This window comes from Hypomesus transpacificus, unplaced genomic scaffold (genome assembly GCF_021917145.1).
Source record: "Hypomesus transpacificus isolate Combined female unplaced genomic scaffold, fHypTra1 scaffold_62, whole genome shotgun sequence".
NCBI classification, from domain to species: Eukaryota; Metazoa; Chordata; class Actinopteri; order Osmeriformes; family Osmeridae; genus Hypomesus; species Hypomesus transpacificus.
The window spans coordinates 1,235,920-1,252,219 of record NW_025814035.1 but is presented as its reverse complement, the minus strand read 5'-3'; the positions used below and the strand labels follow the sequence as shown (position 1 = coordinate 1,252,219).

The following is a 16,300-nucleotide window of genomic DNA, read 5'->3' as shown; positions in this document are numbered from 1 at the left end:
GTTTATCTCAGTTCTCAGGTAAATGTCAGGTTCTGTCCTCCTCTGCCACCTGACCCTCAGTGGACATGTGACCTGTCACTCATCCCCCCCGTTCTGTTGGTCCCCTATCAGTGCTCCCCTCCTCTCTCCCCTCCCCCTGGGGTAGTACACCTAGCTGTAGTTACCAGGGGGACTTTCCTTCATAGTTATCTTTATATTGGTCTACATACAGGTTATCTACAAATTGGTCTACTCTACAGAGTAAGGAGGCTCAATGAATCTCTAGTGTTGATTGGTCAGAATAGTGGTACAGCCCAGACTCCTGGGGGTCGTAGAAGAGACCACTGTTTCTTCTTCAGGTCTCTGGTGACCAGGTCCTCAGTGCTGATCATTCAGTCTTCTACTTTAGGCAGTTCAACCAGTAGAACTCCCAGTAGACCACCAAACACAAAATCTGCGCAACATATTTAATTATTGAAGTACTTTGCCACATTGTTGTATTTGTACAATGTTTTGTTTTTTTAACTCTTGTTTGTAGTTCGCACCCTCCCTTCGCTGCTGTAATCCTGCAAATTTCCCCATTGTGGGACTAATAAAGGATTATCTTATCTTATCTTAGACTCTGCCAGATCTGATGGGTCAGAATCCAGGTATCATTACTTGTGTTGTCTTTTGACTCATAATCCTTCTTTGAGTCGGAGTCATCAAACATTTGAGTTGTTTTTGCTCCATCCAGGTTATGTTGATCCTGGAAAGACATGAATGATAGTTTTGGATGTTTTTTCTGCGTCTGCTAGAAATAAAATATTATCCTGCCAATACATACTTATACATATACATATTTTCAATGTATTGTATTTAGTTCTGATTATTTTACAGTTTCATACAGTACCTGCTATATTGCTTATAGTGCATATTGTGCAATAGAAGATAACATACAAACCCATAAAATTATAAATGTTATAAAAATCTGTAAATAAAGCAAACATAGATTAATTTTCGAATGTTATATGTTCCTGTTCAGAAATCCAAATGTCGCCTCTCTCAAGTGATAAGTGCCCCATATCCCAGCAAATGACTTATCGCCGTGTTTTTATGAGTACACTCCCTGTGTTGGTGTGTACCGCATCGGCATGCTGGCTCTGTATGAGTGTGTTTGAGTAAGTTCTCATGTATGTGCCACCTGCATATGTGTGTGTTTGTGAACATGTGGAGTATGCGCGCGCAGGTACAAATACACAGCAGCAACGCAACCGTCTCTACCTGGGCCAACAAATAAATCCCCTCCACCCGGTTGACGAAGATTAGCCCAGGCACTAGCTCGCTTTAACGGAACTGACGGATTAGCGCTGTGTTTTGGGGGCAATTATGTGGATTTCCTTCTTTTGACAACCCAGAGGGGAGGAGGGAGGACAACAGAGAAAAGTACAGCCTTGAAGTGAAATTTAGGTCACCAACACACACTTAGAGAAGAGTTTAGTTAGGGAGGAGAGAAAGAGAGAAGCACCAATTAGGCTTTAAACGGCAGCCAATTGAAGCTAGGCAGTGGAGACCAGACAAAACCCACACACAGGAATGCATTCTTTTTTAGTTGGGTTTGGAGTCCTTCTTCAATAGTTTGTTTGCCTCAAGTGATAAGATTTTTTAAAGGGACGGGAGTGAGTCAAGTAAAGGACGGTTTTGACACACAGAGCCAGAACCTTCTCCTTCAGAAGATACTATGCCATCATCTCTTCTCAACTCCCTGTCCTCACCTGACATTTTGTATACCAAAGTCTCACTTTTTTATTCCAGATGTGGAAATATCACTAAAGAAGCAAATAGAGGCAGTTGTGAGAGGACATTTTGAATATGGCCCCCCTACCGCCGTACGGATCTCATTGTGTGACAAATACAATTTCAATGTTGTTATTCACTCATTGTCTCTCCTCTCACTTACCTCCGTCCTACCTCCCCCCCCCCCCCCCTCTCTCTCTCTCTCTCTCTCTCTCTCTCTCTCTCTCTCTCTCTCTCTCTCTCTCTCTCTCTCTCTCTCCCCCTCCCCCCCCTCTCTCTCTCTCTCTCTCTCTCTCTCTCTCTCTCTCTCTTTCTTTCTCTCTCTCTCTCTCTCTCTCTCTCTCTCTCTCTCTCTCTCTCTCTCTCTCTCTCTCTCTCTCACTTCCCCTCTCCTGTTCTCTCCCTTCCCTCCCTGGTCAGGGATGTGGTGCTGAAGCTGCTCCAGTTTGAGGCCTCCACCAACGTGGCCGACAGCAAGGGCTGCTTCCCCCCTCCACCTGGCTGCCTGGCGAGGGGACGTGGACATCGTCCGCATCCTCATCCACCATGGACCCTCGCCCTGCCGCGTCAACCAACAGGTGAGGGGGGGCTGGGGGGAGGAGAACCAGGGAGGGGCCCTGGGGGCAGGGAAGGGAGGAGCCCCAGGAAGGTCAGCCAGCAAACAGCAGCTCCAGCACCTCTGGAGACAATAACGCCAAGTGATTCCCACAGATAGGGTATAGCCCACTCAGTCCATACTCTGTTTAAAGTGGTGTATCAATCAATGGAGACAGAGAGAGAGAAGTTGTTCTACCATTAACGTTCCACCATTGATATAGTGAAGTAACAAGTTATATCTGTGTAACTGGTTTAGTATTGAAGTATTTCTAAGCTATGTCAGCTGTTCCTTCGTTAAATAGATGGCCTGGAAAGTGCAGGATAGGATTATCTGTCAGGTTTCATATAAACATGTGAGACCTAGGTGAGCCCTCTGCCTCTACTCGTGTCATCATTCATGGACGTAAACAAGCTTCTTTTCAATGGACCGCTGATTGACGATGTCAGAGTTAATCGTCGTGTGGGTTTTTCATGGAATGAAAAATGAGAGAAGTGGGGGTCACCAGTCATAAACTACTTCCAATGTTTGTGTGTGTGCGTCAGGGGGGTTGATAAGATGTTGCAGTCTCAGTCCCATTTTTCTCATTTAATAATTGCTTTGTGGCAGAGTTTCTTTTTTGCCATTTCCGCACACGGTGAGCACATTTGTCCCGTGGACAATGGGTTCAATTGATTCCCTCTTTCAAGGTGTTAAACACACAATTGTTTACTGTGATAAATGGCGGCCCTTGCTCCTACACCAGGGAGTTTGTCAGCGGCCTGTCAGCAGCAGGGCTTCACAGCAGCTATGCCGGCAGGCAGACAAGACGCACACAGAGCGACAGATGCTGATGAGTCAGGACAAATAGCCGCTTGCAGATTGTTGCAGGTTTATGGTTCGTGGAAAGGTGATGTGTTTTTCTTTTTTCTTTTTGCCAGCACTCTTCCTTGTAAATTGCGTCCCGTGTGTGTGTCCGCGCATAGGTGTGTGAGGCGCGTATGTCTGTCTGTGTGCCAGTGTGTGTTTAGTGAGCAAATACACGTCTTCGTCGATAGGCTAAATTGAATTGGAGTTGTGGTGTGTGCAAGCTGTCTGTCTGTCTCCCCTGGAAACAGACTCCTGCATGCGTTGTTGTAGTCCCAGAGATAAACTGTACAGAGCACAGCTACCATCAAGACTCACTACACTGTGCCACCCTGCACACATTAGCCCATTCAGAGATACATGATATTACTCTGACCACACAAACCATTATAGGTTGTTAGTGTGTGTGTTTGTGTGTGATTATTGGTGTGTGTATCTGTATCCTTATTGGTGTTTGTATGCATGCGTATGCGCGTTTGTGTGTTGAAGTTTGTATGTGTGACTCATCCGTGTGTTTACGACAACATGTATATTATGGAGCTCCGAAAGGGGCGCCCGTTAAATCTTGCCAGCTTTTATGTTTTGATATGAAGACGGAGGAGGAGGACGAGAAGAGACCCATGACATACTGCACACACGCACACTCATTTATGATTTGCGGGCTCTGATTCTGTATGTATGTGTATATTCCACTATGTCACAGCACCAGAAGAGAGTAGTGTGTGTGCGTGTGTGTGTGTGTGTGTATGTGAGAAAGAGATGGTGTGTGTGTGAGAAAGAGGGTGTGCGGTAAACAGCCCTCAAGGTGTGTCAGCTCTATTACGGGGCCAATGGGAGGTTATTAGAGGTTATTGGAGGTTATTGGTCAGTCGTAAAACAGGCGGAACCCACTGTTTACGGGGTAATTGGTTCCAGGAGTCCACTTACACACACACACACACACACTCGTACATAAAAAACACAGCTGTTTATGTTTATGCTTAAACATACAAATTATGTTGCACTTGTTGTGTGCGTGTGTGTGTGTGTGTGTTTGTGTGTGGGGAAGCTAGCATTTGGGCGTATATCCCATAATACTGTGCATGTGCTCATGACCGGGTGACAGTAAGACTGAGAGCCGGTTTGATTTCATTAATGGACGTTAAGTGGTTTCGCAGCTCTTTCATTTCCACACCATTAAACACAGAGGGAGTTCTTTGTTTCTCGCTTCTCACAGTCCTCTAATTGTGTGCGTCCGTCTGAGCACGTCCTGGGCTAGTCATGAAGTTTCTTAAGAAGCTGAGTTGGTTAAGAAGCTGAGTTAGTTAGCTGCAGTCGTTTTCAAGGTGTCCGCTGCATTGATGAACCTGCCGGGTGCATTTGAAGGACATCTACTGGCAGAAGGTCGATGTGGTCTCCTCATTCACTCCAAGAGCCTGTTTTTATATGAGCCCAGATATGTTCCTGCAGTTACACTCCAAAGTATTGTATCTAAGTAAATACTCTATTAGAAATTCAGCTTTGTAATTGGGTTTACTTTCATGACACATTGTTGTGAATATCTTAAGAGGAGTTTATACTGTAACTAAATAGCTAAAAGAAACAGTCAAGTGGCTACAGTATGTACGTTTTGTGATCTAGAACAGACATTAAAAGGGATTGTAATAGTTATTTCCAAACTCCCCACCCCATCCTGTGTCATCCGCTCTCCTCCTCTCTCTCCATCTGTTAGTCGGTGAGATGAGGCAGACTGCGGTCCTCCAGGACTGTGTCCCCCTTCAGGAGATGAGAAGATGCCATGTCCCCTTGCAACTAGCGATTGAAAGATTGTCTTTGCAAAAGCTATTTCGAGCTCTGCTTCGGAATCTACTTGTGCGAGAATGTACGTCCGAGGGGACCGCCTCAAATGTCTTTGTTACTGTAAGTGTGTCAGTAATTGCTACTCAGTTACTAACAACATTGCCCTGACACACTTTGAGTGCTGCCAAGGGAGACAGGAGAGAGGACAGGTAGCGGGCTAGCTCGTGATGAGCTGCTCATCTCTGTGGAGGAGGTTGGGGATTTGGGTTTGTATGCCTCGAAGAACAGGTTTCTGTATGACCTGTAGAGAGTATCAGTGAACTAAATAATGTGTGTGTGTGTGTGTGTGAACTTGTGAGAGTGTCTTAGACTTGAATGTCCTCCGCAAACACTGAACAGAACATGGGGACTCGCATGAACAGCACATCAAATACACTGAGCAGCAGTAATCCAGGGTCATTATCATCATCTACAGCCGCCGTCCTAAATGTCAATAACTGTATGCCAACATCTGTAATAATGTTTTTTTTTTTTTTATATATATATATATAGTGAAAAAAAACATGCGTAAATTGTTTATAAATGGAGACTGGAACATACAAGTGGACATGACGTGTGTGTGTGTGTGTGTGTTAGGTCCTCACCAGGCCACATTGGCGGCAGACACATCCTAGGAATGTTTTCTTTTTTCAGCAGGAGGCCTGAAGGTTACGCCCCTCCCTCCCTCCCTCGCTAGATTGCTACCCAGGAGAATTACAGTGTAAAATAGGGAGAGAGAAAAAAAAATGAAGGAAACAGAGAGTGAAGAAGGAAGAGAGAGTGAAGGAAGGAGAAACAGAGAGTAAAGAAAGAATAGTATGAGTTGAAGAGAGGGAAGTAGAAAAACGGATTGCTCCAGGAGAGATGGAGAGTGTGGGAAATGAACCAGATTGTGCGAGTTACATTGTGCAGTGATTAAAAGGGTACCAAATGTCCTTGCCTGCAAATGGTAAATGGGATGCGTGTGTGCTGTGTTTCCATCCCCTGCTGCGTTTCCATCCCCAGGTGCAGCGTAGCTTCCATGTGAACCAAGACAAAGGGCAAAGGGTCACGAGTAATGTGAGGTCACTACTTGTGTGTGTGGGTGTGTGGTGTGGGTAGAAGTGCATGTTCACATACACTCTTGTGTGTATGTGTCCTTGGATACACCCCTGTGTGTGTGTGCTTGTGTGTGTGTGTGCGTGTGTGTGTGTGTGCGTGTAAAGTGACACCTCTAAATGAAACCATATGCTTCCTATTCATTCCCCCCTGGAATATTTAAACGTGTGAAACGACATTTTCTGGGCAGATCAGCCAATCCAAGGACTTGTCTGGGGGAAGACCCATCATTCTCCTTCCACTGTGTAAACGCTCGGCCAAATGTCCCTGTGTAACCATCTGAAACTGTATCTGGTTCGCATGTATAAACAGAAAATGGCATGTCATGCTGTGTATTACACAAGTGAATGGAGTTCCATAAATCAGTAAGCCGACTTTATGTATGTGCGTGGAATATGTAGGAGTATATTTCAGTATGTGTGTTTTCGGGGAGGTGGGGGGGGGGTCATAAAGAGTTTGTGTCCGTACTGTGTAGTACATGCGTTTGTGACGTACATGTTTGTGGTAGTCCCTGTGTGTGTGTGAGGGAGGCTGCCGGATGGCTCTCTCTGGCTCCCTCCGTGTGCCTGTGCCAGAGAGCGTGAGAGATGGGTCAATTGGCTGTGAAGTGTAAGCCACAGGAGAGACGCTCCCCTCTGCTCTCTCTGCCTCTCTCTCTTGCTTTTTACCTCTCTCTTCTCGCTGCCTCGCTACTTCTCTCTCTGCCTCTCTCTCTCTACCACACTCTCTCTCTTTACCGCTCTGTCTTTTGTTTCACTCTTTTCCACTCATCCTTGCCACTTATCCTTTCTCTCCTCATTCTCTGTCTCTGTCTCTGTCTCTGTCTCTGTCTCTGTCTCTGTCTCTGTCTCTCTCTCTCTCTCTCTCTGTCTCTCTCTCTCATACACACACAAAGACACACACACACACACCTTCTCTTCAATGTCTCATTAAAGTTGCATTACAGTTTTTCTCGATTGCTAACACACAAAAATTGTATGTATAAGGCATCCTCACAAAACCATTTAGCCAATTCCCAGCAGAAAGACCATGTACCCCAGTCTTTAAACACAATCGACTCTTTTTGACACATTACTCAGGTTCATTCACACTTCTTTGTAAAGGTCTAAACACACCTCTCACTTTAAGACACAATTGTCACCATTATGTCATTTAGAAAACACTGCCGTTTGATAAGTAAACTCAAACCAGTGCAATTCAAACACCCTTAACAACCAATTATCCACGTGTAAGCACTGACAAGCAAAAATACTCAACAAGCTATCAGGGGTTTGGAATTACAGTTTTTTCCAATTGCTTAAGCGCAATTTTGAAAACAGGGCTCACTTTGTCAAAACACAACACACGATTCACACAACTAGACAGACAAGTAGCAGAACACCTCCAATCTTTTGCTAAATTAAACAAAACTATACAATCATGTATAAAAAACAATTTCTGTCACTGTATGCCACACATATGGTCCATAACATTTGACTCTGTTTGAACCAGTTGCACACTGTTGTGCAAAATTTAAAACACCTTTACACTCACTATTCTTTTCTAATGATATAACCTGCTTGATTTTACATGAGTTATTGTTACAAGTATGTAAAGTACATGAATATGTTGACCAAACACAACACACAAGACCAGTCCTGCACACTGATGAAAATATTTACTGTATTTCTCCACATTGTCTGCGTAAAGGTTGCATTTCGTCCAGAAAATCTGAACATATTTAAAATACTGCATAGTAGGCTACATACTGTAATTACAGCAAATACATGTGTGGACACAAATGAAAGTATACAGCAAATGAAATACAGTCATTTGTTTCAATAGTGGACTGCAGTAAGTGGGTACGAAAAAAGTACTGATGTAGTGCATATTGTAGGCTACATATTACTGTACTGTACTCTAGACAGTAGAGAAAAGTAGTTGTCACCTGTGCTCCTGTCGAAATGTCCAAATTACTGTTGCAACAGTATATCTGCTGAGGTTGTGCTGAACTCTCTGTCCAGCCTCTCTCAATGTTGCCCCATGGTTCACAACATGGTAAACCAATGTTGTTAGAATGTCATTAGATACGGTAAATTTGGCCCTTTTCTTCCACGGCCTCCAGGTCTCCCTCTCCCTACCACTCTTCCCCCACGTGCTCCCCCTCTCATCCTCACTCTCCCTCTTCCTCTTCCTGCAACAATGCCTTCCATTTTTGATGAGGACTGGTACACTGACCTGTTGCCTTTTTATAGTGCTTACACCTGATTGGTGTGTTTACAGTTTAGCACTTTAGTGCTCGTACACGTGATGCCCGTGTTTGATCCATTCGTACAGATGTGTGGCATTTTACCAGGCAGTGTCTAAAAAAGGCAATTAAGTGACATCATTTTACATTTCTGTGTCTAATGTAGAAAAGTGTGTTTAGTGATTTGTAAAAAACTGTGTGTAGTATTTTGCAAATAATGTGAGGCTGAGAATATGATTATAGTTGTGCAGGTCTGGGCTTCTGTTTGGCTCCTTGAATGTCGGGTTTCACTAACTGTGTGTTATTTGAAATTTTTGTGTCTAAGCAATCAGAAAAACTGTAATGCAAAGGTAAGCTCATCTGTTCTTATAAATCATGCATGCAAATATCAGAGGAAGAGGCAGAATTGTCAGAATGAGCGGAAGTGGACAAGGGAGAGGAAGAGACAGAGTAAGAGTAAGAAGAACAACAATCTCAAATGAGATCCATACCACACTACGACAGAAATCCCTATGACAGAACAACCTTCTCCAAGCCATGGAAGAAGCTTGTGGGGACATTGCTGTGGAGTCCTGTAAGGGACTCAGGCATTCAAGGACATTTTCCCCTGCTGTTTGGCTAGAGAAAACATTGCCTGTGATGTTGAGGAAAATCTCTGGCCTGACCCTGGTCAGAGACAGGATTTTGACGCAGAATGGACAGTACTGTAGCATACTTAAGCCCTGTTACCTAGGTGAAACTGCTTGTTTATTTCCTTTTTTTTCTTAGCCTTTGTTCCCCAAATTACAGTTTACAGTAATGAATTTGTGTTGTTGACACAGTAATACTATTTGTATGCTGTGACCACTACAGTAACAAGAGCTCAAAATGCAATTACTGTATAAAGTAAATAGAAAATAAACAGCCTGTAAGAAAGACAATTGCAGCATTTGTGAGTTTTATGATTTACATCATGTCAAATTCATGAGGTGGAACATTTCAAAAATTCAGGGGCACGTTATAGTCAATGGTTCATGGAAACCTTTTTATAATAGTCTTTTCAATTCGTCCCAGCAGTGTGTAAAGGGTATTCAGAAGGTTGAATTTATTTGAGGGCTTTGTGTGTATTTTGAATGCAAAGTTTGGTTTTTACCACAGATAATATGGTTTTGACTTCAGTGTTAGATTTTGGGTCAAAAGTCAAGGGTTTGGCAGTGTAAGTATGAAGATGTGTGTTTAAAGTTTGGAGAAAACACAGTGCACGTTCAAGAAATGTGTCTTAGCAATGGAGAAAAACTGTAAGTTGGCACTGCAGACAGTGGTGGACTGAGAGTCCTGTCAAACAGGGAAGTCTGTTACACAGCAACTGTCTCCCTTTCTCAATTCTCACCGTGCTTTGGGATGGTGTCAGAGGACGCATCTTTCACTTACACAAATCGTCCGTGTGTGTTCAGCCCACTGCAGATCACCCACAGCATGTCAACATTGATGGCGTCGGCTGAACGTGTTTGGGTTGGCGTGAAGGTGTCTGTGGGGTCTGTCCCTGTAAATGTATCTCTCTGTGTGTGTTTTGGGTCGTCACAATGGCTTAAAAGTAAGCGCTTGTTTCTCGTGAACAGTCTAGTCTGTGGCCGCGAACGTGTCACATTGCAGCGGGCATCACGCATCGTCAGCTACGTAAATGTCCATAAATCACACTGTCGCTAGCTTATTATGTAGCCTAGTAGCCATATGAATATCCAATTCCTTTTGTAGCGGGCGTACATTGAAAGGTGCGTGATGACTGCCATTAGTGCAGACACATCAATATTCTGCAGGTGTGGCTTGTTGACGCAGTGTGACAGAATGGCTGTGGCTTACAGCTCTTGGAGCAACAGTGTGCTGTGTGCTCCGGCTGGAGAGCCTATCGACAAGCTGTCATGGCCGGTAATGGCAATATACAGGATGTATTTATGTATGTGCCACATGGGGCCGGGTTTTCTCTCTCCCTGTCCGTATCCGTGACTCTTTCTCTGCTCTTCTCTCACTCTTTTCCTTCTGCCTCTATCACACCCCCTCCCCCCTCTCTTTGGTCCCACTTTAGAGAGAGGTTATCTGAGTGTCTCTCCTCTTTTTTTTTCTTCCTATTCTTGTTAGTGTACCTCTGTCAGCCCCCCCCCCTTCCCCCCCCCCCCCCACACACACACACACCCACACAGAAACACGGACGCACACACTCCCACTGTACTACACCTGTGTTGGTTAGATTTCCCAAACAGTACAATTACACCCCGGAATATGTGGTAATGATGGTGTCTGTTTAAATGGGTGTGTGCACCTGTGTATGTGTATGTGTGCGTGTGGTGTGCCGTGTAACTGTTCATGCCCCGTCTTCATTGTGTGATTTTGTTGACATCTACATCCCAAGCAAAATGCTAACATGATGTGCCTTATCAATATGAAAACGTGTACATCATAAACACAGATTCAAGTCTTGCGTAAAAGCTGAAGGAGACTGTACAGTATACAGTTTGGCGTTGGAACTGGCTGTGTTCTGAATGCTAACTGCACTGAACATAATTTTAGACCTGCAGAGCTGTGCTCTGGAAGATTCCATTCTAACATGAACCAGGCGAGTGTGTGTGTGTGTGTGTATGTGGGGGGGGGGGGGGTTGGGGGGGAGGGGGGGGGGGATTCCAGAGAGAGGGAATGGAGGGATTTGATTGGTCTGTGAAGCACAGCTATCCAGCATGCTGTCATGTTGTTGCCTCAGTGTCTCTCATGTGAGTGTGTGTGTGCATGTGTGTGTCTATGCTACTTCCTCCAACCCCCCACCCCCACCTTTCTCTCTTTTTTTCTCTTGTGCTCTTGCACTGCAGAGGTAAACTAGAGAGGGTGTGGGGTGTGCTTGCGTCGGTTGCAGATGGGTCAGTTTTTTTACAAAAATGTTATATTTATATAAGGGCATACAAAAATACAGGGTGTTGATATCACAGCCTGGAAACATACCTAGATACATGTTTGGCACCTCCATTGTGTATGTAGTGCAAAAATTGGTTGTGTTTTAAGATTGGGAAAATAGGTAGGTTAAGCAGACATCCCAAGTCTCCCGGAAGTCAAGGGCGTAGGTTTGATTTGAACATTGGTGGGGACACAATTTTACCATTATATTTGCTATCAATGCTCCTGCCTGGATATTGTTTGTACCAACTGTCTTGAAAACGCAGGGCCCTATTTGACAGTCTGTACTTCAATATACTTTGGGTCAGGTTGGTCTGGCTTGTCTTCAATGTCCATAACATGGACGTCTTCGCTGCTACACTCATCTTCACATGAACCGTCACTGCCCCTCTCAATGTCTATATCCTTCCTACCAATCTCCTTAAAACAATTACACATTTAGCTACACTATCAACTAATATATACTTTTAGAACCAGCTAAGCACATCCATAACCCCAATCTACAGTAGATTGATTGTTGAATCTACACATTTCTAAAGTGTTTTCACTGTTTTATTCACTTCAAATCTACACCTGTGACCCTGTAGTTCCAACTGCCTTTTCCATGTCTGAACTGCTGCCTTCCATTGCTTCATTTGCCTAATAGAAGTTGACACACACACATATATATGGCAATGCTAAATTCTTCTTCTGAGTATTTCTTTATGGCATTAGTTTAGCCAAGTATGAACACACTGTGCCTCAAAAACAATATTCCAATCGATTTGAACACTTAATGTCATAATCACTACAGACTATTTTTAAGACCTCACCTGGGACCCTGTTTGTCCATCTCTTTCTGTCTCTTTACTGCTGCTTGGATCAACTGGCACTTCCTTTGTCTGATAAATGACACAGTATACAGTACAATAAATTATGATCATTTATAACTGTATAAACTAGCTGTAACAATGTAAAGCTAGACATTAATACTACTTACACATTGTCTTTTTGTGAAGAAGGACCTTATATCAGTCATTCTTTTTTGGTGCCATTCTGTTAACATCTAAAAAACATTGAAATAAGCAGTTTGGTATGACTATATTAACAAATCCGTTTAGTTTGCAGGTATAGCTAGCATGGCTTCGACCGCAACTACGGCAGTCTACAACTCCACATTCAAGACAAAGAATGTCGGAAAGCTAGCAGGCAGACAATTCCGTAGTTGTGTTCCTGAACTAGCAAAGGCTCGCTAACGTTAGAAATAGGCATACTATACATTTTCAACAATAATATACAGGAGTGTTATATAATTCGATGTTATAGTTTATTATTCACTCAATGTTAACGTATACCTACAGGAGTGGCCTGCCAAAAAGCCAATTCTCAGTCTAGCTTCGACGCTCACCTGACCACTGTTAGCTGACAGGCTGATAGCATAGAGTTAATATAACTAGAGTAAGCTACTTTTGTCTTCCAAGATGGCGTCCCCATTCATTTCTATGAAAAGTGCTCAGTGGCGCAGTGAGGCAAGCGAGAGTGCGAGGCCGGACGCGGCCATCTTTCCACTTCCGTGTCTTCCTGTCTAGCTTTAAACAGTGGTTCTTTTTTTTCCCTAGCTCCGAGAGCACATGTAAATCGGCTATCGGCCAATGTGAACTTTTGTGCTCGTGCCCTGTTAGTATCCGCGAGCACATTTGCAGGCAACTTTCATTGACTAAGCAAATAAATGGGTTGCTAGTTTACCCATTTCGGATTGGTTTCAAACTTAGCAAAAATCGGGAAAAATTATTCCATGAAAAAGCTAGTAGTATGAGCCAGGTTCGAGATTCAAACTAAAATTATTGGGGGAGATAGTTTTGTAAATGTTGAATGGAGTTGATAGAATAAACACGACCGGAAGAGTCGGAAACCTAACCGTACATGCAATACCACCTACATCCATCGGGGCATTTGCTTCAAGCCGAGGGGCGAGGGGTGGGGGCTTGGCTGATAGGCTACACATTGTGATCAGCGCTCTCCTGCCAATCAGGAGTAACACTGACCTTGAGAGAGCTAACCAATTGTGGAGCAGAACATTTTAAAAGAATGAAAAATGTTTAGACTCGCAATTATTGGTGGGGACAATTACACATGTCCTAAACATTGGTGGGGAGATGTCCCTACCCTGCCTACCTAAATTTACGCCTATGATTATGTGACAATCATCAACGCCTTGAATAGTAGGCTAAAATCCATTCACTCTTCCAAAAGGTGCCGTGTCAAATTCCTAACAACTTATTCATGAATTCAGTTTTGATTTCTTTGTAAAAATTTACACAGTGCCAAAAATGTCCATGTAACTACACGTTATTAATTTCAACACAAATTAAATGGTCTGAAAACGTTAGAAATGATATATCTCTTTCAACATACAGTATGTTAATCCAGGCTTATCTCTCTCTCTCTCCGCCTCTCTCTCTCCGCTTCTCCCTCTCTACGACTATCTCTCTCTCCACACCCCACCACTTGTATGCATTTCCCGCATTTACGAAACCGTGAAAGGAATCGAAATTTAAACCGGCACGTTTTTTATACCTCACCCTCACCCATCTTCTTCGAGTGTCGAGGGGAAATATGGGCATACTGTGCGTTGACTGAAAATAAATCATTAGTTTTAGACCCATACGTGTATGCTTTTAAACTTTGTAAACAGGTTCCGCAAGTTTTATCAAAAGCTTATCAAAAGCGTGATAAAACTCCCTAACATGCGTTAGGGAGGGCTACCAACGTTAGCAGGACAACTTGGTGTTGCCGTCTCGTGTAAACTGGTTGAAATGTGTGTGTCTCACGGTCAAGGCTTGCGAGTTTCTAAGTACCTGAGCAACTGGATGAAGCCAAAGGCCGATAGACAGAGTACGCCCTAAAACATATATATATATATATTTGAATTCTCATTTAAAATTAATGATTTTGCAAGTTATAATTATTCAGTTAGTTGAGATTTTTCAAAAAAGCATGCCACTTCAGAAAAGATTGAATGGAAACAGTTCTGCATTGATTAGCCTATATGATCTGTACCTTTCACATTTACATTTAGTCATTTAGCAGACGCTCTTATCCAGAGCGACTTACAGTAAGTACAGGCACATTCCCCCCAAGGCAGGTAGGGAGAAGTGTATTGCCCAAGGACACAACGTCATTTGGCACGGTGGGGAATCGATCCGGCAACCTTCTGATTACTAGCCCGACTCCCTAACCGCTCAGCCATGTGACTCCCCGACTTTCAAGTTCATTACAGTCATAATTTGTCCTCAATCTATGATGTCCTAACTTTTCATGCTGATCATTGAACTAAAACACAGTAGTCATAACACTCAAACTATTTTTACTGTATTCCTTGTAAAGACATAAAAATAAAATACTAAATGATGGTGCTGTTTCTTCTGTTCTCCTCACTAACAGACATGGCAGAAAATAATAATACAGTAAATGATGTGAACTTTGTTGTTTTTTATTGAGGAAACCAAGTTTTTACCCACAGATTCAAACAAACTGAATGTGTATGTGCCTTTGACGCTTTGCTGAAGGTAGAACAGTTGATGATTTCATCCAAAGGGTCACACAGTGGGGGGATTTGAACCTTAGACCCCTTTTGGGGATAGTTTCTACTCTTATGTAACAGAAAGGTTGCATCTAGCTAGCCAACCAACTAGCCAGTTATCCAACCAGCCAGCAAGTCATCTAGCTAGCCAACCAGCCAACCAGCCAACCAGCCTGTCAGGGGCTCCAGCGGTTTCTGACCAGGCCTGTGAAGAACCATATCAGAGCCCCCGTCACCCCCCCTCTGACCGCGCCCTCCAGCGTCATCGGCCACAGTCCCACTGCCAGGCCTGTAGCCACAGCAACAAGCAGCTTCAGCCTGTCGCTGAGCACCTTCTCCCTGTCCTCCTTCCTCCACTGGTGTCTGTAGCGCTCCCTCTCCTCCACATCGCTGCTCCTGCTCACTGCAAGAGGACAGACACACGTCACCTCTCACACCCCCTGGTGTTCCATCATACTCTTGGATCTGAATCAGTCGGGTGCCTGAATCATACTCAGGTAACTGAATCGTTCAGGTTTAGTAAGCAGCTATGGAGGGTTGGTTTACAGTCCATCACCTCTGTTCTACAGGGGCCGACGGGAATGTCAGTGCTTTGTAAAAGTCTGAGCTATTGTGCATGTATTCAGATTGAAATTCTGATATTGATTTGAGCCCCAAGACTGTGTGGATTAGTATATGAGATTCCTGGTTGTGCAGTGGAATTTTGAGTGTATGCAGAATTGGGTAAATTCTACAGCAAAGTCAATATAAAAATGTAGTTGTGCCTCGTGAGGGTGCAGTTTTACCATGTTGCCTGTGTAACAGACGTGGTCTTGCAAGTTCCGTCAGAGGTATACGGGCATCCATCTGCTCAGAACGGGAGTCGAACTCACCACCTCTGACATCCCAAGCGCCACCACTATCAACTACGCCAACGAAAAGCTAGCAATTTGTTGACGCGGGTGGCTTTTTACATACTTGAGGAGTGAGTTTCACCACACACCGGCTACATTCTAGCCTGACGTTGTCATACTCATAATTCTAGTCAGAATATGAGTCTGAGAACTCTCCGTTGGGCTTTGACTACGGGGCCTGTTTCAAACGAGCCTGGAAAACAAATGCCTCTTCGCTCAATTGGATAGATCCACAACCAATCAGAGCGACAGAGTATGTGACGTATGTTAAGCGCCGCATATTTGTTGTCAACAGAACTAAACTGAGAGGCAGCTAAATCTTTACTGACTAAACTGCAAGCAGACTTGAAGTATGCTTGAAGAATGAATACAAACAATTTTTGCCTGTGTTGTAAAATTAATTTAAGGGCAGGGGGAGTACTTGTTCACACGGTCAACCTTTTTGAGCGAAACAATAAAGGGCAATGCATATACGAACAAGTTCTCCGTTTAGGATTACAACTCCACAAAAGAAAAGGAGAAACCACAATGGCCAATGGGTTTTCATTGTGTCCCATCTTCTTTGCGACCATCGGGGCCAGCTGATA

General features: G+C 43.7%; 1 protein-coding gene across 1 annotated transcript in view; it reads left to right on the top strand.

Annotated features, from left to right (window-relative positions):
• anks1b (ankyrin repeat and sterile alpha motif domain containing 1B) overlaps positions 1-16,300 on the top strand; it is a 204,525-nt gene that overhangs the window by 52,784 nt on the left and 135,441 nt on the right. Inside the window, 2 exon segments of the mRNA XM_047017696.1 lie at positions 2,176-2,242; positions 2,244-2,333. Coding sequence (XP_046873652.1) covers positions 2,176-2,242; positions 2,244-2,333 — 157 coding nt within the window.